Source organism: Schistocerca piceifrons, chromosome 2 (genome assembly GCF_021461385.2).
Source record: "Schistocerca piceifrons isolate TAMUIC-IGC-003096 chromosome 2, iqSchPice1.1, whole genome shotgun sequence".
Classification (NCBI taxonomy): domain Eukaryota; kingdom Metazoa; phylum Arthropoda; class Insecta; order Orthoptera; family Acrididae; genus Schistocerca; species Schistocerca piceifrons.
In genome coordinates, this window is record NC_060139.1 from 101,868,743 (window position 1) to 101,882,769 (window position 14,027).

At 39.4% G+C, this 14,027-nt stretch overlaps 1 protein-coding gene across 1 annotated transcript in view; it reads right to left on the reverse strand.

Moving 5' to 3' along the window:
* The window catches only part of LOC124773078 (protein FAN-like), a 237,374-nt gene that overhangs the window by 146,745 nt on the left and 76,602 nt on the right, over positions 1–14,027 (reverse strand). Inside the window, exons 7-8 of the mRNA XM_047249371.1 lie at positions 6,994–7,196; positions 6,738–6,900 (exon numbers count right to left, since the gene is read on the reverse strand). Of these exons, the coding sequence (XP_047105327.1) occupies positions 6,738–6,900; positions 6,994–7,196 (366 nt within the window). The remainder of the gene's footprint in view (positions 1–6,737; positions 6,901–6,993; positions 7,197–14,027) is intronic.

Sequence of the window (14,027 nt, forward strand, 5' to 3'; positions counted from 1 at the left end):
GTCAGGGGGCTACAATCAACAGGGTACAAGGCGGCCCCACCACAACGGACTGGCTACCGTGCCGGATGTTAGGTGACATGTGGTCCATGGTCGCCGTCAGTGCAGAAAGTGGCCCTGCACATTGCTTGGCATAAAGTGCACGCAGGAGCGTATCCATGCCCAAGAGATGTAGAGTGGGCAGGACTGCAACGCAACGACGAATAAGCTGGCGAAAGTTCTCAACGCAAGATGGACACAATGCACCAAGTAAGGCGCCCTTCCCCAATCGGCTCGCTCTTCGGAAAAATTTTGAGATATAGAGGTCAAACCCGACAGGGGACCATCACATAAGGCCGAAACGTTTGAGACTCCTTCTAGTCGCCTCTTACGACAGGCAGGAATACCGCGGGCCTATTCTTAGCCCGAACCCGCAAGGGGGGTAGGTGAAGGATTAGGTGGGTGAGGGCAATGGATTGTTCAGTTTGGAACTGGTATAGGGACTGATGGAGAGAAGGGTTGCAGCCAGAGATGGGAACTTTAAGTGCGAGGCCTTTGGGGGTAATGCCAAATGTCAGACAAGCCTGAGAAAATAAAATATGGGAGTGTAATCTGGCTAGGGCGAAGGCATGTTTGCGGAGGGAATGTAAATAAAACTTAATGGGGTCGTTGTGGGGACGTTGTGAGGGTGACATGGTATTAGAAGGTGGATAGTGTAACATGAGGCTGAAATGAAAATGAAAATAAATGGCGAGAGATAAGGTGAACTAGAAAGCAACTGGAGATCTGGTGTGAAAAAAGGCGAAAAGTGGTTGGTTATAGCTGGGCTATGTTGATCCTGTGGTGAACATGGGTTGGTAGACAACGATGTGCACAAAGGTTATGTGGTTATGTTGCCGCCAAAACACGTTAAAGGGTGGAGCAATCCGGGAAAATTTTGAAAAAACTGCGTGTAAATGTATTAAAAGGAGTGCTTTTGTGGTGGCAGACTGTGAAAATGAGGCTAACAATTGTCTGACGAAGATATAATGACGTTAAAACCTGTGGGAAGCGGCTAAAAAAGATCAGTGATGTGGGAAAAACGGAAATGGAAAAAAAGCGAAAGTTATTGGAACTAGCCGAAATGGCTGTTTAATAGCTGAAAGGAACTGTTTGTGAACTGGAAACGGTGGATTTTGTAGCAGCAGTATTGTTGAAAGCAGAAGAAAAAAAATTTTTTGGTTATGGTTTGGAAGTGGGTTACGTATTATTGAGTATATATAGGCGGGATAAAATTGTATGGTACATTCGGTAAAGAGGAGAAGGTGAATACAAAGTGAAACTACTTGCAAAAACAGAAAGAGAAAATAAAATGACAGGAAAGATTTCGAAATGCAACAGTGACAATAACAAACGTAATTGTTGGGGTCAAATTAATGATATGAATATAATAGAGGGAAACATTCCACGTGGGAAAAATATGTATAAAAACACAGATGATGTGACTTACCGAACAAAAGTGCTGGCAGGTCGATAGACACACAAACATACACAGGAAATTCAAGCTTTCGCAACAAACTGTTGCCTCATCAGGAAATAGGGAAGGAGAGGGAAAGACGAAAGGATGTGGGTTTTAAGGGAGAGGGTAAGGAGTCATTCCAATCCCGGGAGCGGAAAGACTTACCTTAGGGGGAAAGAAGGGGTATACACTCGCACACACACACATATCCACCCGCACATACACAGACACAAGCAGACATTTATAAAGGTAAACTCTTTACCTTTACAAATGTCTGCCTGCGTCTGTGTATGTGCGGGTGGATATGTGTGTGTGTGCGCGAGTGTATACCTGTCCTTTTTTCCTCCAAGGTAAGTCTTTCCGCTCCCGAGATTGGAATGACTCCTTACCCTCTCCCTTAAAACCCACATCCTTTCGTCTTTCCCTCTCCTTCCCTCTTTCCAGATGAGGCAACAGTCTGTTGCGAAAGCTTGAATTTTGTGTGTAGGTTTGTGTTTGTTTGTGTGTCTGTCGACCTGCCAGCGCTTTCATTTGGTAAGTCACATCATATTTGTTTTATATATATGTATATATAAATAAAAAAACAAAGATGATGTGACTTATGGAACGAAAGCACTGGCAGGTCGATAGACACACAAACAAACACAAATATACACACAAAATTCTAGCTTTCGCAACAAACGGTTGCTTCGTCAGGAAAGAGGGAAGGAGAGGGAAAGACGAAAGGAAGTGGGTTATAAGGGAGAGGGTACGGAGTCATTCCAATCCCGGGAGCGGAAAGACTTACCTTAGGGGGAAAAAAGGACGGGTATACACTCGCGCACACACACATATCCATCCACACATATACAGACACAAGCAGACATATTTAAAAACAAAGATGATGTGACTTAACAAACGAAAGCGCTGGCAGGTCGAAAGACACACAAACAAACACAAACATACACACAAAATTCAAGCTTTCGCAACAAACTGTTGCCTCATCAGGAAAGAGGGAAGGAGAGGGAAAGACGAAAGGATGTGGGTTTTAAGGGAGAGGGAAAGGAGTCATTCCAATCCCGGGAGATGGAAAGACTTACCTTAGGGGGAAAAAAGGACGGGTATACACTCGCACACACACACATATCCATCCACACATATACAGACACAAGCAGACATATTTAAAGACAAAGAGTTTGGGCAGAGATGTCAGTCGAGGCAGAAGTGTAGAGGCAAAGAAGTTGTTGAAAGACAGGTGAGGTATGAGTGCGGAAACTTGAAATTAGCGGAGATTGAGGCCTGGTGGGTAACGGGAAGAGAGGATATATTGAAGAGCAAGTTCCCATCTCCGGAGTTCGGATAGGTTGGTGTTGGTGGGAAGTATCCAGATAACCCGGACGGTGTAACACTGTGCCAAGATGTGCTGGCCGTGCACCAAGGCATGTTTAGCCACAGGGTGATCCTCATTACCAACAAACACTGTCTGCCTGTGTCCATTCATGCAAATGGACAGTTTGTTGCTGGTCATTCCCACATAGAACGCATCACAGTGTAGGCAGGTCAGTTGGTAAATCACGTGGGTGCTTTCACACGTGGCTCTGCCTTTGATCGTGTACACCTTCCGGGTTACAGGACTGGAGTAGGTGGTGGTGGGAGGGTGCATGGGACAGGTTTTACACCGGGGGCGGTTACAAGTATAGAAGGATAGAAGGATAGGAGCCAGAGGGTAGGGAAGGTGGTTTGGGAATTTCATAGGGATGAACTAACAGGTTACGAATAAATAAAACTTAATGGGGTCGTTGTGGGGGTGTTGTGAGGGTGACATGCTATTGGAAGGTGGAAAGTGTAACATGAGGCTGAAATGAAAATGAAAATAAAAATATATGGGGAGAGATAAAGGTGAACTGGAAAGTAACTGGAGATCTGGTGTGAAAAAGGCGAAAAGGTGTTGGTTACAGCTGGGCTATGTTGGACTTGGGTTCGTAACCTGTTAGTTCATCCCTATGAAATCCCCAAACCAGCTTCCCTACCCTCTGGCTCCTATCCTTCTATCCTTGTAACCGCCCCCGGTGTAAAACCTGTCCCATGCACCCTCCCACCACCACCTACTCCAGTCCTGTAACCCGGAAGGTGTACACGATCAAAGGCAGAGCCACGTGTGAAAGCACCCACGTGATTTACCAACTGACCTGCCTACACTGTGAAGCTTTCTATGTGAGAATGACCAGCAACCAACTGTCCATTCGCATGAACGGACACAGGCAGACAGTGTTTGTTGGTAATGAGGATCACCCTGTGGCTAAACATGCCTTGGTGCACAGCCAGCACATCTTGGCACAGTGTTACATCGTCCGGGTCATCTGGATACTTCCCACTAACACCAACCTATCCGAACTCCGGAGATGGGAACTTGCTCTTCAATATATCCTCTCTTCCCGTTACCCACCAGGCCTCAATCTCCGCTAATTTCAAGTTGCCGCCACTCATACCTCACCTGTCATTCAACAACATCTTTGCCTCTGCACTTCCACCTCGACTGACATCTCTGCCCAAACTCTTTTGTCTTTAAATATGTCTGCTTGTGTCTGTATATGTGTGGATGGATATGTGTGTGTGTGCGAGTGTATACCCGTCTTTTTTTCCCCCTAAGGTAAGTCTTTCCGCTCCTGGGATTGGAATGACTCCTTACCCTCTCCCTTAAAACCCACATCCTTTCGTCTTTCCCTCTCCTTCCCTCTTTCCTGATGAGGCAACAGTTTGTTGCGAAAGCTTGAATTTTGTGTGTATGTTTGTGTGTCTTTCGACCTGCCAGCACTTTGGTAGTATGGTAAAGATGATGTGACTTACCATACTACGAAAGCGCTGGCAGGTCGAAAGACACACAAACACACACACACACACATTATATATATATATATATATATATATATATATATATATATAAAAAAAAACAAAGATGATGTGACTTACCAAATGAAAGTGCTGGCAGGTCGACAGACACACAAACAAACACAAACATACACACAAAATTCAAGCTTTCGCAACAAACTGTTGCCTCATCAGGAAAGAGGGAAGGAGAGGGGAAGACGAAAGGAAGTGGTTTTAAAGGAGAGGGTAAGGAGTCATTCCAATCCCGGGAGCGGAAAGACTTACCTTAGGGGGAAAAAAGGACAGGTATACACTCGCACACACGCACATATCCATCCACACATACAGACACAAGCAGACATATTTAAATATGTCTGCTTGTGTCTGTATGTGTGGATGGATATGTGCGTGTGTGCGAGTGTATACCTGTCCTTTTTTCCCCCTAAGGTAAGTCTTTCCGCTCCCGGGATTGGAATGACTCCTTACCCTCTCCTTTAAAACCACTTCCTTTCGTCTTCCCCTCTCCTTCCCTCTTTCCTGATGAGGCAACAGTTTGTTGCGAAAGCTTGAATTTTGTGTGTATGTTTGTGTTTGTTTGTGTGTCTGTCGACCTGCCAGCACTTTCATTTGGTAAGTCACATCATCTTTGTTTTTAGATATATATTTCCTACGTGGAATGTTTCCCTCTGTTATATATATATATATATTTTTTTTTTTTTTTCACCATGTGGTGGTGTGAGAAAACAGCTATAAAATTTATGGAAATTTGCAAGCTTTTGGAGCCAGTGCTCTTTCTGGAAGGACTAAAGGAAAGGAATAAGTGTGAGGGACCTTTTCATCCTGTTCAGCAGTCTCTGCTGATATGGGGTTCTGGGTGACTTTTCTATAACCCTCCCTAATTCCTAAACCTCACCAGTCATTTTTCTCCGCTCTTTTCCCTTTCCCTTCAACAATTCCACCAAAAAAAGAAGCTACAGATGTCCATGTCAAAAATCCAGATTATGGGGATGTTATCAAGGAATCTGAACTAGACATGGAAATGATTGTAAGGGAAGATACTTTTATTTGAATTTGAGCTTAGGTTAGGCTGTTCATTTATTCATCCACTCATCAATCCTTGCATTCTGTTGACACCAGCAGGGAGGAGAATCTGCAATGATTTTGAAAGAGTGGAAAATTGGCACTGAGAATGTGGTACTATAAACTTATTCTTTATGCTGCTATGTTGTTAACAATAAAACTATTCGCAATATGTTAATCAAGAGAATTTCTCTGATCCCATTGCCCTTTAAAATGAACATGAACTAACATTGTAATACACAGTAGAGATGCTACATTAGAAAAATTTTATTGCTTTTGTCGATAAACAAATCAGTTGTTGTAGAGGTTAAAGGTATGGCTTCAGTTGTAAGATTCTTTTTATTATTCAGTAATTAAAGTACTGAATAATAAAAAGAACCTCACAACTGAAGAGGTACCTTCAAACTCTACTATAATGGTCAGTTTCAGATGTACCTTCAGCAAGAGTGTTCTTCCCACTCACTGTGGTCATCACATTTATTAAGCATCTCAATATTTGTCTACACATTATAAAATTTGAATTTTGTTATATTCTACTTTTTTTTTCATTTCTCAGAATACTGAAATGTATTCACAGTCCAAAAATTCAGGTAATTCATAGAACTTCCTAACAAGATATAGTTTTAAATTGATACAAAATTTTTAAAAAAGGAGAATTACCTCTCTTGATTCTTCACACAGTGGACACAGATAGCAACACTGACTTTCTTGAGGAACTTAATTACACACACCAGTATTATTGTGTTGCACACAGGTTATGCAGTATAATGATATATTTTCATAACACTGATTTCTCAGAGTGGGTGAGGGTAGAGAAGATGTGGGGAGAGAGGGGAGTGTTGGGGAAGGCTGGCTGATTGCTCAGAGGGAGGCAGCAGATGAATGAGATAGGAACGTGGAAGGGATAGGTAGCAGTACAACCTCCTTCTGGGCAGTTAGCCATCCTTCCCCAACCCTTTTTCCCATTCCCTGTCTCTTCTCTGCCCCAATCACCCATTCCACCTGACATCAACCCTCTCCCAATCCCCCTGATGAACTGCAGTCCCAGCATTGTGTATTTATCCAGCACAACGTAGCTGTACAGGTGTGTGTGTGTGTGTGTGTGTGTGTGTGTGTGTGTGTGTGTGTGTGTGTGTGTGTGTGTGTGAGATATATATATATATATATATATGTCCACATTAAGGGTCATCGACAAACTGTGGCCAAGAAACAGCTGGACCACCCCATAGCTGAGCATGCTTCTCAACACGACGTCCTTCATTTCAGCTTCCAGAGGGTTTCTGTCATGCGTAAGCAAGTGTACAGGTAGAGATAAAAGCTGCATTCAATGACTCACCTTCAGTTTTTCTAATCTTGACTCATTAAGAGCCCCTATGGGCTTTGACAGATCTCTGTAAGACTTTGGATCTGTGAGATCTAACTCTGAAGAAGTGTAGTCTGCAATGATCCACGGAAAAACTGGATACTGAGTCAAATCATTGAATGTTCTGTCACCCAAGCTGTAACAAAAAATTAAAACAGCTTTATACAATTCATAAAAATATTAGCGCTTCATAAAGGAGAATACTAAAGAAACGATGTTTCTAATATACCTATTCAGATATAGTAAGTAGTCAAAGTTAGAAAGAACTCCATTCTGCCACTGCAAAGTCATCATTTCTTGGTCTGTGTTGTCCAAATGCAATGCTGACTGAGCAAGTAACTCACTATATAAGTTGTCTCTATCTGATGCATTTTTCAGGCACAAGTAAAGGTGATTAACGTGACTACAGTTGTCACAGTAGATTTCCAGACCCTTGAAAAAATATTATGAAAATTAATGTAATTAATCCATTATCCCTAAACATAAATGTTCACGAGTTATTTAAAATTTAAAGCTGGTAGTTCTGAATTCTGCTCTATCTGTATGCATATGGTGAGCTGAAATTTTGTGAATCATTCACTACTATCATCATTGTAGATACACACACAGAAAAAATTTATAAACTTCTGAGATGTAGCACTCTCTCACAAATTTCATAGTGTAGTTACCTTTCAGTGACTTAGATATATCTCAAATGTTTTAGCTGTTCATTTTCTGTTAACAAATATCCAAGCATATACTTTACAAGTGGTGGCAGGGAAACACACACACACAATAGAAGCTTTCGGAGCCAGTGGTTCCTTCTTCTGGCACAAGAGTTGAATGGGAAGGAAGAGGGGTGAAGGAAAAGGACTGGAGAGGTTTAGGAAAAGGGATACAGTTCAGGGAAGTCACCCAGATCCCCAAGTCAGGGGAGACTTACTGGATGGGAGAGATAAAAGCTGCCGTTCCCTGACCCAGGGTTCTGAGTGACTTCTCTGAACTGTACCCCTTTGTGTGTGTGTTCCCCTGCCACTGCTTGGTGACTAGATCTTTTTCTCTATCCATTTACATTATATCATCAATAACTGATTATTTTCATTGTTCTATTAGAGAATATACTTGAAATATATGTAAGGAGCTTATAATGACTGAAGAAAATTACAGCAAGACTGACAGGAACCACAAAAAGAACATTGAGTTTTCTCAACTTTTCAACTCAAATCTCTTCTTCCATACAACAAAGGGAAAGAGATGTGTTATGAAACACTATATACTAGGTGGTAGACTCTTAAGTGTCTAATTGTAACTAAAACTACCACAGCTGGAATAACTAATAACAATAATTATAAAAATAACAATTTCATACTGTAACTGCAGTCTTGTAGCTTCTGTAAATTATTGGATGAACACTGATCAGCAGCTTTCCATTTTCAGTAATAAAAGCAAGAAACATAAGAGTGAAAGCCATGCTCACAAAAATTGTTCAATTTATGGCCAGACAGATATAAACATAGGCACGTATAGTGGTTTCCTGTACTTTTGAAACTTGCACTACATTGTATCAATGACAGGTTGAGATTTATTTTATTTATTTCTTGAAATACAGAATCCATAGATCCATTTTTGCGTATTAATGCATGAGTCTGGATGAGTTAAGACATTTAATTCAATATTACATTTGTTTCCATCTGGACAATAAACAAAGATTAAGAATATAAATTGAAAATAATAATGAAGTAACACAATTAGTAAATTCAAATTACACTCACAAACAGAGGTTAAGATATAATTTTAAGATCTTATCCAAACAATTTTTTAAGGAGTGAAAGTGAGCATCTTCTTGACTTGGAGATCACCAGTTAATCTAATTAAAGCAGCAAAATATATTGAATCAGGAATACACAGTAATACATGGTAAATAATCTTAGCTGTCTTTACTATAGACTTCTTCTAGAGGACAGAAACTTTTTTCAAGCAGAATTCCTATAGTATACTTTTAAATAGTATATTATTACCTTGTAGACTCTTAATATGATTTAGAAGTACACTGAAGATTTTTGTGCTTGTGTATTTTACACTTTTTTGCACCAGAGACTAATTTTTCAGGTCACAGTGTACATCAAATTTCCTTCTTATGTTATGATGATAGTATGTTTCATTTATTTCATATTGAAAAGGATTGTGAAGCATGAATGTCATGACTGAAAAGAGATGTTGTGAAGTAGTGGTTAGTGTGGTTAGTATTCCTATTTGCTTAAAAAGGTTGCAACACAAGGTTCCTGGAAGCACTCTCACAAAATTCAGACAACCTTTATCTGACATGTGAAGACTTTTTTCAACAGTGATTAATTGCCCAAGGATTATTTCATAAGACATAAGTGATTGGGAGTAGCCAAAGTAAGCAGACTTTGAGACATTGATGTCTCCAATTTTGGCGACTGTTTATCCCCTGTGGGCTTTTGTGACTAGAATGGAAATGAATGTAATTGGTTTTGCTGAGATTTATTGATACAGAATTTACTGTGAACCAATTCACAACATCATCAAGTAATTGGTTGGCATTTATTTCTAGGTCAGAGAATGTCTTAATGTCTACCACAGTACTTCTGCAAACATTGTAAAGTTGCTTGCTTTGTTTGAGGACAAAGGTAGGTCACTGATAGATATGACAAATAGTGGGGGACCAAGGACAGAACCTTGTGGAGCACCATAATTTATTGTTCCCCAGTCAGACTCTGACCCTCCTACCTGCGTACTGTTACAGTCTAACACTATTTTCTGTAGTCTGCCCTATAGGCAGGATTTGAGACAGCCAACCATTTCTCCTCGGAGTCCATAGTGACATCCTTTCTCTATAAGTATTCTATGATTGACACAGTTGAAGGCCTTAGACAGAGTAAAATATGCCCACAGACAATGTCTTCTTGTCAAGGCATTCCAAAATATTATTGTAAATGAAAATATAGTTTCAGTTGTAGAGACACCTTCTCTGAATCCAAACTGGTTTTCACTAATTATTGCAAAGTTTTCAAGGTGACAGACTATTTTAGCAAATACTAATTTTTGAGGACCTTAAAAATGTATTCAAGAGAGAGATACGACAATAGTTTGCAACATCTGAGGCATCGCCTTTTTTGTAGAGGGACTTTACAATAGCATACTTCATCCTGCCAGTGAAGATACCTTGTTTCAGAGAGGTATTGAATATATGAGCTCTGACTTCACTGAAATGATTCCAGCAGTCTATTAGCAGTTTGCCGGAGATGATGTCAACACCAGATGAATTTTTGCTTTTTAAAGCAATAATTGTTTTTCTTATTTCCTGTACTATTATACAGGCTATGCCCATCTGCTCTATGGAATTTGGTAAATAACCTTTTAGTATTTTTAAGACCTCTTCTAAGGAGCCATTGTGTCCTGTTTTCTCAGCAACACTTAGTGCTCATTAAAAATTTTTGCCACAGTCTCATGATTTTGTACTTGTTTACCTTCATTACTGGGAACAATGTTTTGGGACCTACTGGAGCAATTTGCAGCAGTCTCACTCATTATCGCTTCCCATATTGTTTTGAATTTGTTACTAGATTTATTAATTTTGGAGCACAGATACAAACTTTTTGACTTCTGAATAACTTTATTTAGTATTTTACAGTATTTTTATAGTGATTTATCTGGTTGTGGTTGTCTGATTTTTTTGTGGCGACATACAGCTCTCATTTCCTTTTGCATGAAATCTTAATACCAGTTGTTACCTATGGCTTTTTGTTATGTTTTGTGGTTTTGGTCTTATATATTTTTTGGGGGAAAGTACTTTCAAATGTTAGTGCCACTTCATTACTGAAAATATTGTACTTGGAATTGGCATTTTCTAAATTATACACAGGTCTCCCGTCTGTGGCTTGGACACGTGATTTAAAAGTCTGTATAGTTTCATCATTAATTGTCCTAGCTGTTTTCCAATAGGGGGCACTATCATTCTCATAGATACTTGCACTATTTATACTGAGTCTTTGTCCATCATGATCAGAGAGAGCATTCAAGACTTGTCTGGTAGTTGTATCACCTATTTTGGTCTGGTCTATAAATATATTATCAATCAGTATGCTTGTACATGAAGGTATTCTGATAGTGATGCTGACTAGAGAAGCCAATTACATGTGGACATCATATTTTCTAGGCCTGATCTGTCTCTGGAAATTGTTAGGAAGTTTACATTGAAGTCCCCAAGCACTATCACATCTCTTTTGTGTTTGTATAAGTATATAAGGAGAGCAGCTAACTTCTTCGAAAAGAGACTAAAGTTCCCTAAAGGTGCTCTGTACACTGCAAGTACTGACACATGAGAGTTATTCAGAGACAATTATACTAAAAAATAATTCTGCTCATTAATTGCTCTACATGCGACACTTTTTAACATAAATGGCAACACCATCTCTTTCTTTAGACATTCTACAAAATGATGTTGCTAAGTAATAATTATTTATCATAAGTTTTTCTACACCAGAATTAGTATGGTGCTCACTACATCACAGAACACGGACATAATGTATACCTTGTGGCTCATGGATATTGATTATAAGTTCATTGATCTTACTGCAGAAGACAGTGTTTTGGTGATAAATTGCCAATTTTTGTCTAAAACAACCAGTTACATTGTTTTCTCTAAAAAATAAGTTTCAGTTGAAGATCTGTGCAAGATATTATTCACTAAATCTATATCTACATACATACTCCGCAAGCCACCATATGGTGCATGTTGGAGGGTACCCTGTACCACTATTAGTCACTTCCTTTCCTGTTCCACTCACAAACAGAGCAAAGGAAAAACTATTGTCTCTATGATTCCGTGTGAGCCCTAATCTTATTTGCATGGACCTCACGCGAAATGTACGTTGGTGGCAGTAGAATCAAATGGCGCTGAGCACTATGGGACTTAACATCTGAGGTCATCAGTCCCCTAGAACTTAGAACTACTTAAACCTAACTAACCTAAGGACATCACACACATCAATGCCTGAGGCAGGATTCGAACCTGAGACCATAGCGGTCGCGCAGTTCCAGACCAGTAGAATCATTATTACTAATTCCAGCTATGGTGGTTTTAGTGACACTTATGAGTCTACCAACTACTCTCACCCGTGTCCTAATTTCAAATTTGTTTTACTGTCCAAACACAACTCTTTCAGCGCCAAATTTAAGTTAACATGGCCACTCAAGCCATAAGTTTTCTACAGAGATTAATGAAAAATTGGAATTTTCATCTCTCTTATATAGTGCTACTGTCCTGAAATGCAGCTGACAGTTAACCTAATGATTATCTGCCTTGTCAAATGCATTTAATGATAAATACTCAAGGCCCTAGATGCACTCCGTGATTTTAAAGAAAACTGAGAGTGAAATAACACATTAACAGAAAACTGTCATTAAAAGGATATAGAATAATGGCTGTATCATCAATGAAAGAAACATGCATGTGCTCATGGAAGAACTAAAATGTGTGTGCACACAAACATCTACATTGTAAGGATAAGTTGATAAGTTGGTAAGTGTCACACTACAAATTAAAAGCTGCTGTGTTCAATCCTTACTTGCTCCTAGAAGTTTGCCCACAGTTATTGCTTCTTCCATCTCTGTAAATGACTTATAAAGCTGAAAAATTCCAAGTTGCTCTGTGGTCCAGAATCCATGTTCAACTGTAGGTTCTCCTAGAACTGACTACGTCACTTCAAAGGTTGGAGGAAAGTATGGAAAAACCACTTCTAATAGGACCATTCGTAGTATATAACTGAAGCATACAAATTAAACTTCAGTTTGAAAGCAGATTTACTTTAATTACAGCAGAATCTGCAAATTTAAACATACTAGTAGGGACCTTACGAGTACATAGAGGAGGCAATGTGTAGTGGGGCAGATGCAAGCTAGTATGTACAGTGTATGGGGAAGGAGGAATGAAAGAAGGAAGGGAGATAAGGGTTTAACATCCCATAAATGATGATGTCATTATGGTGGAGCACTAACATAAGCTAAAGAAGGAAATAGGCTGTGCCTTTTCAAAGCCACCAACCATAATTTCACAGTAAGTGACTTCAGGAAATCATGGAAAACCTAAATCTGGATGGTCAGACAGGGCTTTGAATTGGCATCCTCCAAAATACAAGTACAGTGGCTTGATGTGTAAGGGGACAGGTGCAAGCAAGACTAGGCAGATTGAACCTAAACAGCACAAACAAGAGTGCCAGTTTTGAGAGGCAATTAAAGGTAACTCAGGTTATTATATTAATAATAAACACACTTCAAATAAAGGTGTAATGGCTTGTGTGGTGATGGGGAGCAAACAAGAAGACAGTACTTCCCATCAGTCTACATGGTAAATAATTAAAAGTATACGATTATGGGAAACATCGACTTGTGACAATGACTAAAAGTGTGTATGTTGTTCTTTGGTCTACTGATCTAACTTTGGCGATATTTATGTTTCCTCTTCTTCTTTGTTTACTTACTGTTATCACAGTTCTGAATCCTGACAGTCAGTTTATTCAGTTACATAAGTATTAGCGAATTATTACTGTGTGTATTATGCAAGGATCTTATAAACTGATCACCCCTGGAATACAATGTAACACAGAAACCCCAGTTAAAGAACAAAGTTCAATAATGACTTTGCATCGTAACTTCTAACAGGTTTAACAGAAATAGATCTTTTATGACAACAAGAAGATTGGCAAAGCAAACTAATGATTTCCAAACTCAAATTGCAACACACAGTAATATTAAGTTATTCCTGCAAGCAGCAAAACAGACTTCAAATGTGACAACAATATGCCTGTCAAAACCAGCATAGTTTCCAAAGCATGACAAAGTATAAATTTTTTAACACCTACCCATGAAACTGAAACTGTCATTTGCAATGTTATAATTGGCTTTCACACAAAACAATGTTACTAGTGATCACACACAATTTGCCATGGCAGTTAACAACTCCTTATCTTGGTGCATAAGTGCACAGTGTTTATGTTTAGCATGTTGGTATTCCAGCCGCTAACGGTTTATTAACTGATCGTTAGTTTTTATTTGTAGTTCACTGATACTATTTAAGTTTAAATATAATATTGTCATTTGGAGATAGTGAGTGGAGCTGTGGATGCTAGAAAATGGAGTGCCATGTCTAGAAATCTCAACATTTCCAACATATTGTTCTATGTAGGAAAAAGATAGATTGTTACTTACTGTAAAGAAGACATGTTAAGTTGCAGACAGGCACAATTAAAAGATACTATACAA